The sequence below is a fragment of the Meriones unguiculatus genome, chromosome 1, assembly GCF_030254825.1.
Source record: "Meriones unguiculatus strain TT.TT164.6M chromosome 1, Bangor_MerUng_6.1, whole genome shotgun sequence".
Classification (NCBI taxonomy): Eukaryota; Metazoa; Chordata; class Mammalia; order Rodentia; family Muridae; genus Meriones; species Meriones unguiculatus.
Genome location: NC_083349.1, coordinates 136,945,941 through 136,968,459, shown reverse-complemented (window position 1 = coordinate 136,968,459; position 22,519 = coordinate 136,945,941). Strand labels below are relative to the sequence as shown.

Sequence of the window (22,519 nt, the reverse complement as noted above, 5' to 3'; positions counted from 1 at the left end):
AATATGTTTTGAGATACAGTGCAAACTTTTCCTTAATTCTTTTTATTAAGAAATAATTTCTCTCTGTTACATAAACGTGATGATACACTTTTTCATGTTTCCTGGAATCCAAAACAGTTTCTAAAATTAAGAAAGATGAGTATGCCTTCCAAAATACGGTAAAAACCTACCCGACACTTCTAGTCCATTTGAAAGTTTTTCAGGATACTTTATTATAAAGTCTTTCCCAGGAGAGAAGGGAGCCGTGATGGTCAGTTCTTCACTGTTTCAACTAGGTGTTTTATGAGTATAGAAATTGTTGACGCGGGTTTAAAATGTCTCCATGGTGATTCTACAGACAATGCTGACGGACATTCATAAGCTACTGTCTCTCTTGGACCTCATTGCAGAGCTTCTTTTCTCTGCCGTAAATACTGATTAACATAGAAAACCCCAAGGCCAGGGTGCAGAGAATAAGCGATGGCGGAGCTCTCAGCCCGAAATGGCTGTGTATTAATTACATCCCCTTCCTTCCAAGTCTCAGTGATCACGGCAAGTCTAAGAGCCAAAGGTGGTAGAGGGCCGCGAAGAAAGCATGCTTTTGTGGCGCTCAAGCCAGACAAATTACCCATGTCGAGGGGGAAGACTGGCATGCAGTCCCACCCCTACCTGAGGAATTCCTATTGATCATCGATAGCTACCGAGAGAGAGAGAGAGAGAGTCAGTCTTCGACAAGAGGCTGACCCCTGGTACGTCTAACACACTCTATTGGATGGCCACTCACCTCAGAGAATACAGGCTATACTAACAACAACAACAACAACAACAACAAAAAAAACCAACCAACCAAACAACAACAACAACAAAAAAAAAAAAGCAAAACCAAAACACGGTTTTAAAATAATGAGAACACAAAGTTGGTTGGTGTGGAATGAGAGGTGGATCTAGGAAGAGATGTGAGAGGATGAAAATAAAATGATAACTTCTGAAAGAGTATATAAAAACATTTTAAAAGTACAAAAAGACAATGCAATGACCCTGACATTTTCTGTATCAAGAAATTAAAAAAAAATGAAGTACTAGAAATATTACCATTCAGGAAAGGGGTACATGTGGTTAATTTTATTATTAAATTTATTTTTGCACAGTAAGCACAACACTTAAGAAGTACCAGAACGCTCAGGTGTAGTGGCGCACGTCTGTAATCCCAGAGCTTGGGGAGACAGAGGCAGGCGGATCTCTGTGAGTTTGAGGCCAGCCTTGTCTACAAAGCAAGTTCAAGACACAGCCAAAGCTACACAGAGAAACCCTGTCTCCAAAAACAAACAAACAAACAAACAAACTTAAAATGTAACAGAATAAATGATAAATCCAAATGCAGGAGTATTTTGATACATTGTTAGCTACAGTGTTGCAAAATTTACCAGACTGACAAGTTTTGCTTTCTAAAATTAACATGAGGAAAACATTATAGTAATTGGTTTTTAAATACTCAGAAGGTTTATCTAGAAATGAAAGTCATCCTGGCTGTAAGCAGTAAATCAACAAAGGGAGCAGACGCTTGAACCTGATCAATCTTAAACTTGCTTCTCTTACTGCTCAGATGAAAAAGTTCAAAAATCTCAGTGTGTCCTATCATCTGCCAATAGCAATACCTCGACGCCCTCCTTTCCCATTTGTATCCCCTTTCCCATCTCCTTTAGTTGTCTTATTGCTCTAGCATGGACTTCAGGTACTATGTTGAAGAGATAGGGAGAGAGTGGGCAGCCTTGCCTTGTCCCTGACTTCAGAAGGATTAATTTAAGTTTCTCTCTGTCTTGTTTGATATTGGCTGCGGGCTTGCTGTAAGTTTCCTTTACTAAGGTTCTAAGATAATTCTAATAATCAGAAAATTACAGGTCGTCTTAGAAATCGATTTATATTTAAAAAGTGAAAACTGCTCATATTTAAGTTTTGTAACTTAATACAAGATGATTTGAATATCATATCTTGCCTGAAAAGATTTAGTATAAACACAATGTTTATGTCAACATTTCTATAAAATAATAATTGTACATGTTTTCTACTCATTCATAAAGGACAAGCTGCTCAATTTTCTGTATTTATTCTTCAAAATTTCATTTTTGTGTCGTTATTCATAATTGCACCGCATTATTATTATATATGTTTAATCGGGCTGTTGCCCAAACTTTCCGTCACTGGCAGGTTGCAGCAAGTTTGTCTTATGGGGGATATGTGGCATTCTCTCCTTCAGCCTATGCCATTTTGAGATACTAAGTTCCATTAACAAAAGTCATTCTCCAAAGCTTAAATTTGAGCCTAGTACAGAAGAGAATCAAGTATACAAACCATTTTAAATGTTATTAATCTACTTATATTCAGGCTTTATTGGCACAGTCTCTTTGTATTTCGCTTATATATATATATGAATTTATATGCATGAATTTATTTATTTGATAAAATGTGACTCTGTAGAATCCTCTATTTAGTTAAGGGTGACCTTAAATTCCTGGTAATCCTCCTGTCTTAGCTACCAGAATCACAGAATTTTAGGGGGAATACTAATACCTATATTAACAGGCTATTTTTCTTACTGTTATTAATAATAGATATATTTTTGAAGTTGAAAAGATATAGGCTCTTATACATATACTACAGTGACTACCTACATTTTGGTGTCTTTGATTAAAATATTTATCAAGATTTAGTTGTCATGCCCCAATGTGAACTATATTATAGTGGTGTTGAAAAATATGTTCGCATAGCTGTGAATTCTGTTTTGATATACCTTGCTTCCTGTTTCTCATGTGCTTACTAGCAGATATTAACTCTCTCTAACACAACAGCAGATAAAAGTGTACTGTGTAATTTCAAAGCATTTTCATTTATGTTTTACATATGTTACTTGGAATAGTAACTTAATGTATGATGCGTTGAATATCATATCTTGTCTGAAGAGACAAAAGTAAAGTCTTTAACCAAACACCTGGGTCCTTGGTACAACCATGAAAACACTGGCCAGGATGATGCAATTCCAAAAGAGCTCAGTTTATAGTGTTTTCTATGTCACTTCTACTGCACATATAATGTGCACTCTGTTTTCTGTGGGCAAAAAAGCTATTACCAAACAAAGTCTAGAAAAAAAGTAAAACAGAAAAAAAAGTATATAACTTTATAATCCACTAAAACTTAATCATATATAGGTATTCGAAAGACTTTTTTTTTTTTTCAGGTAACCTTTGGAAGAAGAATAATAAACAACTTAACCTATAATTTTGGGAAACCTTACCTTGACTTGCAAACTTCAGCTCTTTCGCATCCGTGAGTGTGGGCCTTTTGTCAGAGCCTTTTTTCTCTATCCGTCGATGGCTTCTTTTCTTTTTAGACTCTCCCCAAAGATTAGATCCTCCGTGCATGCTTGGTATATTCAGAATTGCAATTCCTTCCAGAGAGATGTTTATTAAATCTATCTGTACTCCATCACACTGGAGAGAGAGGGAGAGAGAGAGAGAGATTACACTTATTTGATTTCTTATTTATTCTTTATCTTTTAATAAAGCAATTTGAAAATCATGTCAAACAAAAGAAGAAATGCAGAAACATTAACCAGTTACCATTCATAACTATTAAAAATGATCATACCATATCACCAATGTTTTCTACCTTAAAAGAAACCTTTGGGATAGAAACACATTTGTGTTTTTTATAACTCCAATATGCAAATTGTGGGCCTAGGAGGTCAAGTTTAGGAATAAAAAAATATCATGATCATTACCTCTTTTGAATGGATATATTTGCACTTCTTTTCCTCCTGCCTCTACACTTGGCTTGGTTTTCTTTCCTTTCCTTTTTTTCCTTTCCTTTCCATTTCCCTTTCCTTTCCTTTTTTGTTTCTTTTTCCTCCTACCTTCCTTCCTTCTATTCTTTTTCCCCCTTCCTTCCTTTCTTTCTTTTCTTCCTTTTTTTATTTCTTTTTCTTTGGGGGGGGGCAAGGAATGAAATGGGCTGATAAAAATTACAAACGGTAATGACAAAGAATCCAGTTACTTTGAAGTGAGTATGAGCTTACATTTTAAGCACTTCAGAAGTAATAAGAGACACAGCTGTCCAGATGAGTGTGGAAGACAGGCAGAATTAAGTGAGGGAGATGTGAGGATGAGCAAGCAGTACAGCGATTCTTTAGGCATCGTTACTTACAGTTGCAGGGATCCTGATAATGCATTTGGCCCGTGTTACAAATGTGTTAACCAACTGCCACTTTATATAGCAAGAACGGTTGGTTTTGAGAATGTTTAAACTTCCTGTTTATTATTGTTGATAGATTTGTGTGGAGGATTATGGAGTTATTCTGTAGCTTTAATGTGTGTGTGTGTGTGTGTGTGTGTGTGTGTGTGTGTGTGTGCAGGCACAGGTATCCGCGGAGTTCAGGAGAGGGCATCAGATCTCTTGTCTAATATTGACAGGTGCTTGTGACATGACTGACATCGGCACTGGGAATCTAACTTGGATTCTCTGGAAGAGCAGTAGAGGTTTTAACCACTGATCCATGTCTCCAACCCCTATTCTCTATTTTTTTTTAAAGAGATAAGTTGTTTATATTTTGCTTTAGATTTTCCAAAATGATAGTCATTATAACTATCTCCAAAATTATTTTTCCATTTTTTATTATAAGCCGAGGAGAGAAGAGATACAATATGAAATGCTTTCAAAATGCCCTGTAAGGGACAGGCATTTCACAAGTAGCAGTGTCTCTGTGAAGGGTTGCTACAAGCATATGTCCTACTATAATAAGTCATCACTGGCTTCAACACTAACTAATTCTCCTGTAAACCTTGACCTTTAGTCTTTGAAGAAGCAACGCCCCATAGAAATGACAACAAAACAAACTGAATCCTGACTTTTTCCACATTCGCCTCCTCTTTATGAAGCTAGGGCTGCACCATGTTCAGCAAAAGAACAATGCAATGAGCTAAATCGACGCATCTTGAGCCACTTGACAGTGGAAGAAACAGTTCTGGAAAACAAGCAAAATTTTCATTTGATTTGTTTCCCTGAAGAGGACCCTGTTTCTGGGTGATGGGCTTCATTTTTTTTTCCAGAAACAAGTACTTTTTCTTCCTTTTTTACATATTAAATTAAGTTCATTTCTTTTTACTAAAGAATTCTGCCCCTGTGTATACTCACTCACCACTATATATTCTAGATAAACAGATATTAATTTCATAATTAAAAGTAATCTTGTGTAAATACCCTGCAGGCCTCAATGAATCAAACACATACTGTGTGTCAGACCTCCCACTGTCTTCAAGTGGAACGCGCTGGCTGGATAATTAGATAGTACATATTTTTTAACCTTATTTGCATGCATATTATATCTTTTGCACACTGACAAGCAGCAGTAACAACAAAAGTCAGATTACCACAGGGAATTCCCACAAAGAAGTCTTCATTCCTTATAATTTGCAGCCTAAATTAAAATAATTTGATCTTTGACAAGGATGAAATGTCAAGCAGAAGGGGGTCCTCTACAAGCCACGGCCTGTGGCTTCTGAAAAACGCCTAATTTATGTCAGTCACTTCTTAATACATATTTAAGTATTACACGAAAAAGATGATAAATATGCAATCTGACACCTTTGGTATTTCCCTGCTGTTAATTTATAAAGGTCTGGCTTCCCCCAAACTGACTAAAATCATTTAAATAACAGAAGAATTGTGAAATAAGCTGGAGCTGGGGCCTGGCTTCCATTTCCACTCAATATTGAACGCAGCGGGTAGCACACTAAGACAATTATGTGACTAGGCCTTAGGACCCCGCTGTGACAAGTTACTTTCAGAATTAGTGAGGGAAGATGCCTTTGTTCTTCCGCAGAAAAGCAGAACGTGCTGCAAGGTCTTCTGCCTAATTGAACTAGTGGAGTTAGGTGAGACACTGCAGACCACGCCAGCATTACCTCCAAGCATGTGTTCCCTCTCCACGGCCAGCACTATGTGTGGCTCAAAGGACAGGGAATCATTCTCTGACAAGTGCGGAAAAGAAGACCACAGCCAGAAACTCTCGAGGAGCCCCGGAGAACGAGGAGTGGGGAGGACATTCCCAGAGGGCAGGACACAGGACTTGAGTAACTCGATGTCTTTGGGTGTCTTGGTTTCACCAGCTCCGGAGTCCAGGTCCCCTTTCTCTGTGTGCTCTGACATCCTGTTCACTAATCTGGGAAGTTGAATGCTGGAGCTGATGGGGTCAGGAGTTGCAGCACACCAATTGAGTTTATAAAAATAAAGCCGAGGTGAAGGTTATGACATATAAACAAGGAATGAGTCCATGTCAGGTACTGTTTTCATATGCTTTGAAGATTTATGATTTTTTTTGAAAAAAATAATTTAGGTACAGCAAAAGACTAAAAGCTTAAAAGCCAATAGCCTCAGCCTAATAAATTCTGAATTTTCTTTCTTTTTTTTTTTTTTTTTTTTGTTAAGTGCAACAAGGTCATTAGCATCTGCTGTGGGGGGACCACATACGTTATGCTGTGAAGCCGCTGCGGAGATCTTATTTTCAGCACAGAGTACCTTTAAAAGGACAGCTACACGGCTTTCTGCCAGTTTGTATTTAATCTTAGTTTATAAACGCTGGAGAGCTGAGGGTACAGGTGTAAAGCATGATGAGAAAGAATCACGGATCGGCTTTGTTTTTCTGTAATGAGTCAGCCCATGGAATGGGCATTCCAATTCTCTCCCTGACTTTGGTAGATGGAGGAAAACAGGGAACCTGTGCCCTCACTGCTCTAAGCTCCTGTCCAGTCCTGAAGTTACTGGATACCCTTCATCTCTCCTCCAAAACAGAAAAGAAAGCTATGCTTTGGACATCTTTTCTTGTAATTTTGAAAAATTTTGTTTTGTTTATATTTTTGCCTTTTGTAGTAAAGTTAGAAGAAGATAACTAAGATTCTTAGAATTGAAACTACAAATTTTTAAATCACTATCTTATCCTCGGCATTTACATGAATACAGCATTGATTTGTTGCCTTACATTTAATTAATTCTGGAAATAATGTTATTTTCCTTATAAACTATTAAGATATTTAGCTATGCAATGAAGGTTTTATGGTATATCTTTGTGAGTGTATAAAAATTAAATCAGATAATGCAGGTGCATAGCTTAGTACCACACATGAGGTAAATTTTAAAAATACATGTAGCTTAGCTGTTATTATGAAGGATTTTCCCAGATGTTTATTTTATTTCAAGCCTTTACTCCTTTCAGAAGTAGCTCCCTGCAGGAAAGAGCTTTGTGACATAAACATGCACACAGAAAGTGACTTGTTTTCAAAGAAGCTGACATTAAAACATATAACATTGCTTGGGGTTCTATTGTTACTACCATGGTTTATTCCTCGTTAGACATTTTTCAAACCATAGTTGGTACGATTTTAGGCCACATAGGAAGCAATAGCGAACAGAATCAAATTTCCGAACTGCTGATTTCTTATATTTAATTATGAAGTAACCTTGAGGGTAGAAAGTCATATTCTGCTAATATGATAAACTGGATTCATTAAAGTGTGAGCAGAAAGACACACTTGGCATTGCCATACACACACACATACACACACACTCACACACACACACACGCACACACACAAGCTATACAATGATCTAATGGGGAGAACACACAGTACTGACTCCAGGTCATAAATGCCATAGTAGTAGTTTCTTAAGCAAACCAGAAAAGCAGAACCAGTAAGCCAGACTATGGAAATGCATGACTTTATGATCAGTGACTTAGTTCTAGAAAGATTTCATGAAAACTATCCTGAACAATCCCCCATCCCTCATAAGATGTAAAGCTATATGGAATAATGACACTTTAGAACTTTGAATTCATTGTCTTCTACATTTACTTTCATTCAAATTCTTTGTGCTATCTGAAGCCATCTTGTTGAAAATTTCATATTTTGTGACACACAGCCTTGCTCTGTGGATTGGTGTGCTTTCAGTCTGTGCTCAGGGAAAGGCACAAAGGAGGAGAGGCAAAGGAAGGGTTTGGGTCTCCAATTATACTATAAAAAGCCATAGTCTGGCTTCTGCCTCAGATTTTCCTCCAGCGTAGCTTTTTGATAACAAAAATGTCCAAAATCTACAATATAAAGTGGTTTTAGGATTTCTGATTTTTGAAATTAAAGTGATAGTATAATTTAAAAATAAATGTTATGTATACATATATAATAACCGCATATCTAATGACATATTCAGGGCTGTAGAGACAGCTCAGTGGATAAAGTTCCTGCTTCATAAGCATGAAGGATTGAGTTTGCATCCCTTATACCCAGGTATAAATGAGATGTGCTAAGTGTGCTCTCACCCCAGACCTACAGAGACAGAGACAGACAGATCTCTAGAGCTTGCTGGCCAGGAAGTCTACACAAAGTGGTATTCTCAGGTTAAGTGGATAGACAGTGATGGAGGAGGACTCCTTATGTCAATCTCTGGTCTCCATACACATGTGCAAATATACACATGGACATATACTGAAACATGTACACACACATACTAGACACACAAAGTAAGCTTAACGTGTGCAACAGTATGTACACTAATGCATTTCAGAGGATTAAAAGACCATGAATTATTAATAATATATCACACATTATAAGTAATCATGATTACACAATATAATACACACAGATACATATTTCAATGTATTAAAAAATATATAACAGAGGTTGGACCTTAATTTGAACCTTCTCGGATCATTTTGATTTATTCTGGTCATGAACAAACTTTCCCTTTTCCCTAACCATTCAGTCTGCTTCTAATATTTAGTCTTTTTTCTGGTTATGATGAGAAATAACACAAAAATATTACATTGAGCATATCAGTATTATCACCAACAGTAAACTACAAAATTATGACTTTGTAGATTCTATCCGGGACATTATGAACTTGTTAGGACATGGATTTATCCAATATTCTAAAACATAATCTCTGTCACTTGTAAATGCTGTTTTTATTTCCTTTCATGAGTGAATAAAATGAGAGCTGTGCCCAAGAATGTGAATACAGGGCTTGGGCTGCAACCAGAGCTTTTCTATCTAACTATCCTTGTGACTAGGGTGGGAATTTTATTATTATCATCATCATCATTATTATTATTATTATTAGATTTATTTATCTATTCACTTTACCTTTGACTACAGCCCTCTCCCTCTTCTCCTCGTGGTCTCACCCTCCTAACATCTTTCCCCCTTTACCCCTCTCCTTCTTCTCCGAAGAGGGGAGCCCACCTTCCTGGTATCAACTCACACGAGCACTTCAGTCTCATCAGGACTGAGTGTATCCTCTTTCACTGAGGCTAAGAAAGGCAGCAGCACTAGGGAGAAGTTATAACTTCCCTATAATCTAATCTTCTAGCCTTCATCTGCTACCTAGATCTATACTGTTTGCAGCCTCTGAGGCTTACTGCTGAATAAACTCATCCTTTCTAATTCTTTCTGAACTCTGGCTGGCTGGTTCAACTCAGCTCTTCTGGCTCAAACTCCTCTCTAAGAAGACTGACTCAAACTGGCTTCTCTTGACTTTTGGCTGAATTGCTCTGCTTGAAAAAACTGCCTCTGAAATCCACAAACAGAACAGCATTGACTGCAGTGACGGCAAGAGCTAAAGACGATTGAACAGAACTGCAGGGAATCAACTGAAGTCAACTGCATTCAACTGAACTGTACCAAACACAACTCTCCTCTCTACTGCACATAAGTAGTCTCTCCTTCCTGTCTCTTCTCCTGAGAGTTGGGCATATCCTACCTCTGACTCATTTTGTCAAATTTTTCTCTGATTCATGGCTTTGTGTTCCCCTTAATTAGGCATTATTGTTAGGTGTGTACTAAGGGCATGAGCTTATTCCAGCCTGAGGGTTTCAAGGTATGTTACATGTCTGCATTCCAGGCAGACCACACCTACATAGACCGTCTTTAGATGTGATCTCTTGCCGGAGCAGCAATGTTGCTGGGTTAAATTTACTCTATAGTCACTCATAAGGAAGGTAGAACTATTTGAAATTAAGTACAGAAAAAAAAAAAAATCAGGGTTGGTGGTACATAAATTTAATCCTAGCATTGGGAAGGAAAAAAAAAGACAGTCAGATCTCAGAATTTACAGGAAGCCTAGAGTACAGAGCAAGTTCCAGGATAGACAGGGATTCGCAAAGAAACCTTGTCCTGAAACACCAATGGGAAAAGAACAATCTAAGTGCAGGTCTGAGCTGTGTCTTAGACAACTTTCCCTTTTGTTCACTAAGTACCTGCAAATGTACCACTTGTACCACTAACAATTTACGTTATGAGGGGGTACTTAGGTACTAGGATATAATTTTAGTTCTTTTAAAAATTAAAAATGTCAAATGAAATATTTTGTATTCACATCAGCTAATTATTATTTGTTTCAGAATTCTGTTTCTTTGTTTTAACTTTCTATTCATACAAATAAAACTTTTTCTTTAATCTTCAAAAATTCTTCCATGTATGAATTCTGTTTAGAATGTCTTCAAATTTTTGAGTACTACAATTTCTAGATATTTTTGGTAGGTCACCAGATCTTCCTGAAGTGTGTCTTTTCTTATTATTTTTTTGCCCTCTTTCTTGGGGTTTCCACATCTTATATCTGTAATGGGCAATGGCAACTGAGAAACCCAGCTAATGTTTGAAATAGAATGGGAAAGGATATATTTTTAACATTTATCTGTGAAAGCAAGCAGACTTTTAGTGCACTATGTCTTAAAGTTATGAGATATTGAGACTTGAAAATGTTAAGCGTTTTTTTCACATTCTTCAACTATTTTTTTAATCAGGCAAATTTTCTTCATGCTATGCATAGCAAACTCTACATTGCTTTCCAAAGTTGTATTCCACATATTTTATATGATATTAAAGCAACTCATATGCACACTTAATTTTAATTTCGGGCACTTCATTATGAGTGACAAATGTCATATTTTAGAATCTTCGGTAAACCTTTATCTACTTCTAAAAGCAGGAAACATAAGACACTTCATACTATTACAAAACTGAACCCATTTTTCTTACTTCTATTTCTACTGATTCGTGTAGCTTCTTGCAGGTGGCTGAGAAGGTTTCAGATGTGCCAAACTCAAAGTACCAGAATTTGTTCTTCATTCTGAAAAATTAAAAAAAAAGGAAGAGAGGCAGCTTAGACAATCAGCATATTCAAGAGAATTAAAAAAAAATATCTAAGTCTATCTTGCCTTGCATTATTGTTAGGGTTTTTACTGCTGAGATTAAACACTAGAACTATAAAGAACTGAGGAATTAAGAGTGTATTTCAATTGTACTTACACATCATAGTCCATTATTAGAGGAAAGTTTGACAGGAGCCCAGTGTGGGAGGCAGGGACTGAAGCACAAGTCATAGTGGAGTCTGGCTTACTGGTGTTCTCTCTTTGGCTTGTTCAGCCTGCTTACCTTTAACCACAGGGCCACCATTCTGGCAGTAGCACCACTCATAATGGGCTGTGCCCTGCCACACCAATCGCTGCAGACTTGCCTATGGGCATATCTTACTGAGAATCTCAATTGAGAGTTCCTCTGCTCAAAAATCTCTAGCTTGTGTCAAGTTGACATAAAACAAATCATCATCTGAATCTTATAAATAACAGAAGACCTTTGAGGACATGCAGTGGATAATCACGTAAATTCAAAGTTTACGTGTTAGTGTCAAATTGAATGACCGTCCGTGAAGGAATTACAGGGATGAGCTGTTCTTACAGAGTCTTGCCTATCTTCTACTTTTCTGTCTGTATCAGACTTTAAAAAAAAAATGTCCTCAGAACCTGTAAGTCTTGTGTCTGAAACTACATGATTTTGAACTATCAACCCTACACCTGTAAGGAGAAAAAAAGTTAGCAATGCCCTGAGATTTTCCGTGGAGAAAAGAGAATAGCAAAGTATGTGTTCTTTACAAATGGAAAGGATGGAAAGCATACTTAGACAAAAAAAAATAACCTGCTGGTTATCATAAAGCTAAAATTTCCTAGTTTAGAAGAAATATCAATTGTTTTAACTAAATATATTTTCTCATATGAACAATAGTAGAAAATCATGACATAGTCTGAAAGCACTAAGCAAGAAAGGATAATGCCCAGAAGCTGAAAGGAAAATATTAATAAACTCAGTACCAAATCTTAAAGTAATATTATATTTTCTCTTATGACACTCAGTGATGATGTATTTGTCTCTTTGTAGAGGTAATTAAATTTATGATCACTTACTGTATCTGCAGAGTTTTCTAGATTGCTATATTGTCTAAAATGCATTAAAATTCTTTTTTATGAATAAACGTAATTTTTAATTATTCACATTTCTGGTAAGGAATATGCCTTCAATTAGAACAAAAATAGATGTTAAATGACATATAATTTCACCTATCAAAATGATATTGAAATTCTGTTATAGTATATGAATATATTTATCACATGAATTTCTTCTGTTTTTCTTATAAATATTAATATGTTAGCATTTTATTACATTGTGAAACATTTTTGACATGAAGATGTTCTGTAATGGTATTGCTAATTAATTGAATAGTCATTGTTTTTAAACATGACGCAGAACTTAATGTTGAATTTACTATTATGGTCACAACATTCTGATACAAAGTAATAGAATATGAATATGATCTTACATTATCTACACACACCCAGTAATGTTTAGGCTCACAATGGTTTCATCTGCTTACAAAATTTTCACAAGCCTTTCTTGTGTAAACCCCAGGCAAGCCAGTAAGCTGAAGGACAAAGCCACTGGAAAGTTCCATAGGATCTTGGTACCATAAATCTTACTTGCCCCATAGAATATTTTTATTAATTTATGGCCTGATATCACATACACAAAAATATAAATAAGAATGATTAGTATAGTGCTCTCTATGGACATGTGTCTATGTCCCAATTCAGTTTAACAATGGCTAAAGTTACATAAGAGGTGAACTGCTTCCCTATTTACTCATTCTGATAAATTACACCTGTCTATATGAAAAGACAATATGGGTTTATATGAGATGTCTTCAAGACAACCTTTTAAAAACATAACATCTGTGTTAATTCACGAAGAACTGCACACAAGCATGTGATGTGTTTTGATCCTGAATTCTGTGCCATCAATTTTCGGAAGCACTTTTCTGCAATCGGTGGCTATAACATATTCCTGTCAGCCCTTTCTCCAGATGTCTGTGATTCAGACATTAGTTCGTTCATCCCCTCAGCAAGTGCTCAGTTGAGCCATTCACCTCCACATGCTACGGTGTTAAGTTCTAAAGGTGAACGTGTGATTCTTTATGTTACATCATGACCAAACTATGAAGAACGTGGCAAAATTACCTGCAGGCACATAAAATAATAATTAAAATGTTAGCTAAAAGGATGAGTATTGTGTGAGCATTCTTACATGACTCAACTAATTTTGCTTCAGTGATCCCAAAAGGCTTAAAAAGGGGTAGCATGTAACTAGATTATTAGCAGGAAACAATGAACAGAAAGAGTTGGGCTCTGGCCCTCTTGGCAGTGCATTCTGACATAGCAACATGCTGAACACAGACCAGCCAGTGGGGCGGGGTCTATTTCAAAACATGTATGCCAACGTTAAAGATTACGATTGACCCTAACACTGAGAGAAGCTGATGGCACAGTAAGCTTTATTTTATGGATAGGGAAGACACGGGCTGAGGGATTAAAACACTAGTACTGCTGAAAGAAACACAGTAGAGCAGTGCAAATGGCAGCCTAAGCCATGGGCAAGGGGAAGGGAGGAGAGGCACAATTCAGGAGACCCTGGAGAAGTGGAGGCCATGGCAACAGATGTAACTCTATCTGTACTGGTGTGTGTGATGCCCAGGCTACTCTTGAGTGAGCATGTGGGAGCATGAAAGGTCTATGGTTCACATTCTGAAGGTTTTGTCATCTAAATAATATACTGCAATCAGAAAATTAAATAAATGTGAGGATCAGTGTTCCAGGCAAATGAGAGTTTTCTTCGGTTTCCATTCTGCCTATCATCATACTTTCCTGTAAAGATTGTTTCAACAAACAAAGAAACATTTGTTTCACAAAAACTTCATAAGAAACAGAAATCTTGAGAATTTACATTCAGCCTTTATTCAACATATTAGTTAGCATTACTGCTCATGTGCAAAAGCTGCTTTAAATTCTCCATTATTACAACCATTTTATGTTTCACTTCGATAAATATATGGAGGCAATAAAGAACACATAGAATCAGAGCCACATGACAAATTAAAGGCTGTTAAATTTTATTTTTTAAACCAAACTGGTTCTCAGGTTGTAGAAATGCAAGAGAAACACATTTCGGCATGTTTGCCATCTCTTTTTACAGTTCACAATAGAAAATGATCCGAATAATTCAGACTCAGATTTGTGAGAAAAATCACATCGTTTTGGAATTGAGAATATGGGAACTGGACATTTGGTGTGAAATGGTCACATAGAATCAAATTTATTGCACATTTAGATAGGCTTTGTAACTCCAAGGAAGATGACAAATGTCCTATAAAGTCCACAAAAGTTATGCATGGAATTATAATTTTAATTAATGTATGAAGGCTTTCTTCCAATGAATTTAATTGTAAATTGGCAATTAATAGTCAAAATGCTTGATTACCAGATGTTCAGGTAAAAATGAGGAAACAAACTCTATTTTACCAGTTATAAAGAGAGAATGAGTTTGTCTTTTACACATCTTCAGAAAAATGTGAGCTGTGCCACATTTTGTTGAAACAAAATTGTATTTGTCGTTATGAAATTTACTTAATGCTTAGTTCCAGGAGTTTTTAACTTTCAAATAGGTAATTTAACTTCTAGCAAGATATTTTCCATGGAATATTTCTAGCATTCGTTGTTTTCTCTTCCTTTCTTTCTTCCTTCCTTCCTTCCTTCCTTCCTTCCTTCCTTCCTTCCTTCCTTCCTTCCTTCCTTTTTGCCAGATTCTCAATAATATAAATACTTCAAACACACACACACACACAAAACAAAATATAAAGTACCAGTGGACTTCCACATCCCCCCCAAAAAAAAACAAAACAAAACAAAAACCAGATGTGTGTAACCAGGCTGCCTCTAACAAAGCAGCAGAGTAAGGAGAGTGATGCAAGAGTCTCATTTACCTGATGTCGATATCTGTCATAAATGCACAGAAAGCTGAAATCTGGGATATTGTCCCTAAAGGTCACATCTGGGTCTTTCAGGTGCAATTGTTCTGTATTCAGTGGGAATGCAGAAAGCACAGAGGATCACTTACTAAACATGAAACCGGCAGTTTGCCAGGAACTCCTGTACCCTTCTCAAAGCTGTTTAAATGATTCCTCAGATGAAAACTGAAATCCCTCTTGACCTTGGATGTTTAAAGGCACCCAGAAACATAATGTTCTAAATAACTTACTTTTAGTGTGGAATTAAGTCAAATACTTTTTTTTTTTTTCGTTTTTACTTAAGGTGTTCCAATAATTCCTATCATTTTTATTAGTTTTGTTTCACCTTCTTCATGTTCCTCAAGTATTCCAACAATCATTTAAAACGCGGAAAGGGTATTTTCAAACATGGAAAGGGCATTTTCATGAATGGCAAGGATTTTTGCAATTGTTGACTTTCCTGGAATTCTAAGTCCTAGTCTTCCATACCATTCTGTACTCTGAAGTACAATAGGAACTGGGCCTGGCTGACAATATTGGTAAAGAGACACACAGTTTGATTAACATATAGTAATATGGGAATGATTTAAAATATTAGAGTTATAGCAGGAAATCAAGTCACCTTTATTTGTTTTCATTGCCAAAAATATTATGCTAAATATTGGCTACAGAATTAATCATACATTCCCAAACATAGTGAGAAATTACTTTTAAAAATACAGCCAGAGTCAAATGGAAGCACCCATTAAAGCCTTATTTAGTCAGTGAATGGGAAGCACGCATTAGAGCCTTATTTAACTAGGGAGGGGTAGTGTCTAGAAAGGGAAGTTTAGAGAGGTGAGTGCTGTCCAGAGCAGCTGTGTGACCCTGTGTGTCTGCAGGGCCCCAGACCTTGTTAGTGCAACAGCCATAGCATAGAAGCAGGAAAGAGATGCATGGGGGTTTGTGGTGGTTTGAAGATGAACAGCCCCACAGGTTCATATATCTGACTACTTGGTCCTTAGTTGATAGAATTACTTAGAAGGATTAGCAGTATGGGCTACTCGGAAGGGGTGTGTCACTGGGGATAGCTCTGAGGTTTCAAAGGCCCACATTTTTCCAGGTAGTTCTCACAGCCTTGTTATATCTCAAGACGTAAGCCCTTAGCTGCTACTCCAGGACCAAACTTGCCTGTCTGACAGCATGCTCCCTGCCATAGTGGTCATGGACTCATGAAATTGTAAGACCACAGTAAACTCTTCTGTAAGTTGACTTGGTCATGGTGCTTTGTCACAACAATTAAAGCTTAATTAAGGCAGTGCTTTATGGTTTTTCTCACTTCTTAAAAATGTTTTATGCAATATTCATACATGCATGTATCTTTTGAACAGTTTGACAACCCTTTGGCTTTCTCTCCTTCGTCTTCCACCACTTTTTCCTCTCAAACTCTTCCTCCTGTGATCACTGAGTCCATTGGGACCATCAACTGGAACCTGTGTTTGCTAACCTCTGGAAGTCTCCTGGGAAACACTGTACTGAATGAATGACGCCAGTAGCATCTGTTTGTTAACAGCTAAGTCCTGACCCAACCCACAAGAAAAGAGCCATTAGTTTATTTAATAGGGAAAAATAAATATACCAGTAAGAAATTAAGAAAAACATCTCATTCTGTTATTGAAAAGTATAATGAATAGAGGCTTTTCCTACAACTTATAAAAACTGTAGTGTTGATAATTAGGAATATGAAGGTGATATCACACTACAGTTGCTGCCCATAGGAGCACACTAGTGGTACAAGTGACTCCCTCTACATCACCCTAAACTGCATCCTTTTTCGTTCTCAACTTCGTTTTTCTTTGCTTACAGCAATTTCTGTCTTTCACAGTAAGAAAAATGTTGCTAGTCATCCATAAGGAAGAAACACTGCTGTGATTGTAGCTAGGACATTTTACGATCACACCAAAGAGAGCGAGCAAGTTTTGTGTTTCCAGATAACATGGAAAGATATGGATTTTCCTTTTAAAAATGATGTATAAAAATGCCTACATCTCATCCATAAGCTTTGCTTGTTTAGTCCCAGGGAGACAATGAAATAAGCCATAGAAATTTCAAACAGGATCATAGAATACTCGATCTTGGTTTATAACAAAAGATGAATGTTATAAAAATATAATTTTTAACTTGAATTACTTTTACAAGACTAAACAAATTTTCTCATGTGAGTGAATGAAAAAAATATACTCTTGGAAGTAAGATATTTTAGATTTTAGTATTTTTAGAGGTTTAAATTTTTCTTTAAAAATAGTGCTCATGTGGCAGTGTTCTATGTAAAAAATTTTCTGTTAATGGATACCAAAAATTTAATGCTCCTATAAATGTTTTTGTTAGCTTTTTGTCACATATTATCCCTAAATAATAAAGTGAAGATAAAAACAATCAAAGCAGCAATATTGCCATAGCATAAGAGAGTTGCACACACAGTAAATCCCTTACAGTGCTGATCATGTTCTGATTGCCTGAAACAAAGTATAAGACATGTTTAATCAATGACCAGACATGTCTAGAACTTTAATATTTCAATCAATGATTTCTATTAAGCATTTCTTTACAAAACCACTTAAGAAGAGTAAACAATTTTGCTACAGGAATAATTGTCTTTTTTTACTGGGCACAGCTCTACCTCCCGTAGCCCAATGAGCTGCAGAGATGACTCTGCACATTTCATGGGAAGTAGCAAAACCTTACTTTAGAAATTCCAGAGTTCTTCTAACATATTTAGTGTGTCTGGTTTTATGTTGAGGTCTTTGATCCACTTAGACTTTATTTTTGTGCCAGGTGATAAGTATGGATCTATTTGCATTTTTCAACATGTAGATATCCAGTTAGACCAGCACCATTTGTTGAACATGCTAACTTTTTTCCCATTGTATGGTTTGGGCTTTTTTGTCAAAAATTAAGTTTTCATAGGTATTTAGGTTTATATCTGGGTCTTTGACTCGATTCCATTGATCCACTGTGTTTCTATGCCAGTACCATGCAGTTTTTATTACTGTTACTGTACAGTACAGCTTGAGATCAGGGATAGAGGACCCTTGAACTCATTGGTGCAGAAGACAACTTTCTGAACAGAAAACCAACAGCACAGGTTCTAAAATTAACAATCAGTAAATGGGACCTTGTGAAACTGAAATGTTTCTATAAAGCAAAAGAAACTGTCATCAGAACACAACAACAGTCTACAGACTGGGAAAAGATCTTCACCAACCCTATATCTGACAGAGGGCTAATATCAAAAATATATAAAGAACTCAATAAGTTAAACACCAACACAGCAAGTAGTCTAATTAATAAATGGGGTACAGAGATAAACAGAGAATTCTCAAGAAAGTAAAACTGAATTTTAGAGAAAGACTTAAATGTTTAATGTCCTTAGTCATGAGAGAAATGCAAATCAAAACAACCTTGAGATTTCACCTTACACCCATCAGAATGGCTAAGATCAAAAACTCAAGTGATGATGTATGCTGGAAAAGTTGTGGAGAAAGGTGAACTCTCCTCCATTGCTGGTGGGAATGTAAACTTGTACAACCACTTTGGAATTCAATCTAATGATTTCTCAGAAATCATTAAGAATACTTCTACCTTAAGATCCAGCTTTACCACTCCTGGGAATATATCTAAAAGATACAACCATACAACAAGGACATTTGCTCAACTATGTTCATAGCAGCATTATTCATAATACCAAAATCTGGAAACAACCTAGATGTCCCTCAACTGAAGAATGGATGCAGAAATTGTGATACATTTACACAATGGAATACTACTCAGCAATTAAAAATAAGGAAATCATGAAATTTTCAGGCAAATGGTGAGAACTAGAAAAGATCATCCTGAGCGAGGTAACCCAGAAGCGGAAAGACACATACAGTATATGCTCACTTATAAGTGGATAGTAGACCCATAAGATAGGATAAACATACTAAAATCTATTGTCCTAAAGAAGCTAAACAACAAAGAGGACCCTAGGGAAGAGGCTGAAACCTTATTCATAAGGACAAACAGGAAAGACATTAGAAGTAGGAGAAGATAAGGAATAGGATAGGACCCTTCCACAGGGGCCTCTGAAAAACTCTGCCCATCAAGGTGTGGAAGGAAATGCTGAGACTCATAGCCAAATTTTGAGCAGAGTGCAGGAAACCTTCTGGAAGAAGAGGGAAATAGAAAGAACAGAGTGGGGGGAGGGGACAGGAGCTCCACAAAGAAACCAACAGAGCCAAAAACCTTAGGCCCAGGAGGTCCTGCCAAACTGATACTCCAACCAAGGACCATGCATGGAGATGACCTAGACCCCCTGCTCACTGTCCAAGTGGGTTCCCTAGTAAGGGGAACAGGAGAGGTCTCTGACATGAACTCAGTAGCTGGCTCTTTGATCACCTTCCCCTGGGGGGTGCAACCCTGTCAGGCCACAGAGGAAGATGATGCAGTCGATAATGATGAGACCTGATAGACTAGGGTAAACTAGAAGGGGAGGAGAACCTCCCCTATCAGTGGACTAGGGAAGGAGGAAAGGAGGAGAAGAGGAAGAGTTTGTGGGACTGAGAGGAGATGAGAGAGAGGGCTACAGTCAGATACAAACTAAGTAAATTGTAATAAATAAATAAATAGATAGATAGATAAATAATTCCATAGTTCTCTTTTCCTTTCTGACAATATCTCTCACTGAACACAGTAGTGACTGCAGCATCACTTAGAACCTTTACCTGGGCTATAAAGAACATAGATCAGACAGGTCAAAGATCAGACAGGTCAACACTGGATGATGCTTTTGTTCAACTTCTTTTTTAAGTGCTATTCTTTCTTTCTCCAGAAACAAAACAATTGACTATGACTGGGTGATCTAGAGCAGGTGATGGAACACACACACACACACACACACACACACACACACATACACACATATACACACACACAGTGAGCCACTAAGAAAGTGTTTCTCCCTGCTTTACACAGAGTGAAGGTTCTGCCCTCCCTTCTTGTTCTAGTGTGTTTTCAGGGAAGGATGGGATTTTAAGAACACTATCATGAAACATCCCTTTTTGATGTACTCCCCATTTGCCAACAATGCATTTATTGTAGTCAGAGATTTCAGTATATAAGAGAAGACAGTGGCATGATCACAGTATGGTAAGGATTGCCTCTGACTGTATACGTGTTCACATCCCTTCTGTAAATTTAGAAAGAGAGCAACCTTGCAATATTTGTATCAACTAGTATCCTGTTTAGTCTAATGTTTTCTATAGAAATATTTAAGTTGTCGTCAGAAATAGAAATGGTAGCCTACAGAGTCTAACCAAAATTGATATCTCAATGTAAGGAATTATTTGTGTCACTAAAATTGGAAATATGAGTTGATTGTGAAAAGAATCACTATACCCATGAATGGAAATATCTATCATAAAATGCTTCTTTACTCTATTTAAGGTCAAAAAAGAAGATACTAGAAATGAAGAAATCCATGTGTCTGGGTTCTATTCGAGACATCAATGTGCTTTTCTGAGGAGACAAGAATTAATTTATTGAATATTTGGTTTTCCTACCTCAAACGTTAAGACACTAAAGTTGTATTTGTATACATAGTAGAACAGTCTTTATTTGAAACAGTGCATGCATTTTATGATAAAAGGTATATGAACTTCTTTTAAGTGAATTGTGATAAATGCTAAGAGGAAGCTATAAGTTTATACCTGATAAAAGGAAAGACTTCCTTCTGGACAAAAATTCAACAGCGTCTCCAAAGTCTCTGGATAACAGAATTCCTCAGCTCATACTTCTTTACTCTGAGTTTATAGTCACCAAGCAATCTGAAAGTTAATTTGGCTTTCTGTGGATTTTGAAGGTGATATCTGGAACTATGGAACTGTGCATTTGGGTTATCACAACTTTTATTTTAAGTGATATATAAACTTCATAAAATTGCACAGTAACATCGAGCAAATGGATGAGAGAGACTCCATCACATTCAGGCTCCGGGACTCAATTCCCTTTATGTATTCATCAAGCTGAGGGTACGTGATCACATGACCCAGACGTGGACTCCGCAGAAGGACCAGGGAGCCCGACAGCACTCCGCAGCGGTGGCACCAGATTATGAAGATGGACTATCCTGAAGTAGGAGGGGGTAACAGTTTTCTTCACCCTCCCTATTCTATCATTCAGCCACTGCCTTTCATGAGCATTCTTCATTCTTCCTTTCTGTTCTGTTTATTGATCTTAATTCAACCCAAGGTCAGGTATCGGTATAAAGTTGTTGAGTTTCATGATGACATAGTTGAGCAGGCATTTACTGTGCACCGAGTTTCAGGGAAGTAAGTTAAATGTAGATGTTTCAGCTAAGTCCTAAACAACTTCACGGCTGGAATACAAATTAATTTGTGAGTTTGTTTATTTATAACAAGTAGTTGGAAGATGTTTTCTCTTATTAAACAAAATAATTTTGCTTAATAGCAAATGCTTAGCCTGATCAAATAGGAAAGTCATCTGAAACAGGTTCGTAGAGTAGTCTGAACATACAAAGTTCTTCATGACGAATAAAGGTTTGTACATCTATATAAACATGCAATACATACATGAACACATTCACACATACAGTCATATCCACTTATATGTGTACATACACATGCACACATGCATTCATACATGTACACACACACACAATACACTTACACACATATCACACATACACTCCCACAAACATACTTCCTTTTTTTCACTGGAAAAAATAATACCTTTTTATTATTCTGAATCACTTTAATTCTATAACCTATGTCATTAGAATCCATCTTACTGTACCCTGCTGTATTTTCATGTCTCTTCTAACCAAATTTTAGACGTTGTATTTTGTAAGACGTGTAAAAGTCAAGGAACAGAATTACACCTCTCTGTCTCCTTCTCACATTCTTCCCCTTACCTCTATTCTGTGAAGACTACCACAGTTTCACAACTTAAAAAGAAAAAAAGAAAAATACTTCTAATAAAACTTGTTTCTATTCTCTGAAAATTAGTTCAGTGTTTTACCTTTTGTTTTCTTTCACACATCAGCAGTCTTTTTTCAGGTTCCCTAACAAGAAGCACAGGTTTGCATTTTGAAAATGCTGTGATTTTTAAAAATACTCTGACACTGGAACTAAAAGAAAAAAGGACAATTCTTTTCATGATATGAAGAGCACACATATAAACATTAATTATCTCACAAAAATGATAAGGTATGGGAATCAGACTACTTGAGTTATATTGAAAATATTGATATTTTAAATCAAACTGAAGAATTACATAGCACAACTCATGAATCAGT

At 36.6% G+C, this 22,519-nt stretch overlaps 1 protein-coding gene across 11 annotated transcripts in view; it reads right to left on the bottom strand.

Moving 5' to 3' along the window:
- Nucleotides 1–22,519, bottom strand: part of Dgkb (diacylglycerol kinase beta) — a 696,100-nt gene that overhangs the window by 185,600 nt on the left and 487,981 nt on the right. For all 11 annotated transcript variants that reach the window (XM_060367267.1, XM_060367311.1, XM_060367280.1 and 8 more), the window contains 2 exons: nt 11,055–11,145; nt 3,269–3,464 (listed from right to left, as the gene is read on the bottom strand). In XM_060367267.1, the coding sequence (XP_060223250.1) occupies nt 3,269–3,464; nt 11,055–11,145 (287 nt within the window). The remainder of the gene's footprint in view (nt 1–3,268; nt 3,465–11,054; nt 11,146–22,519) is intronic.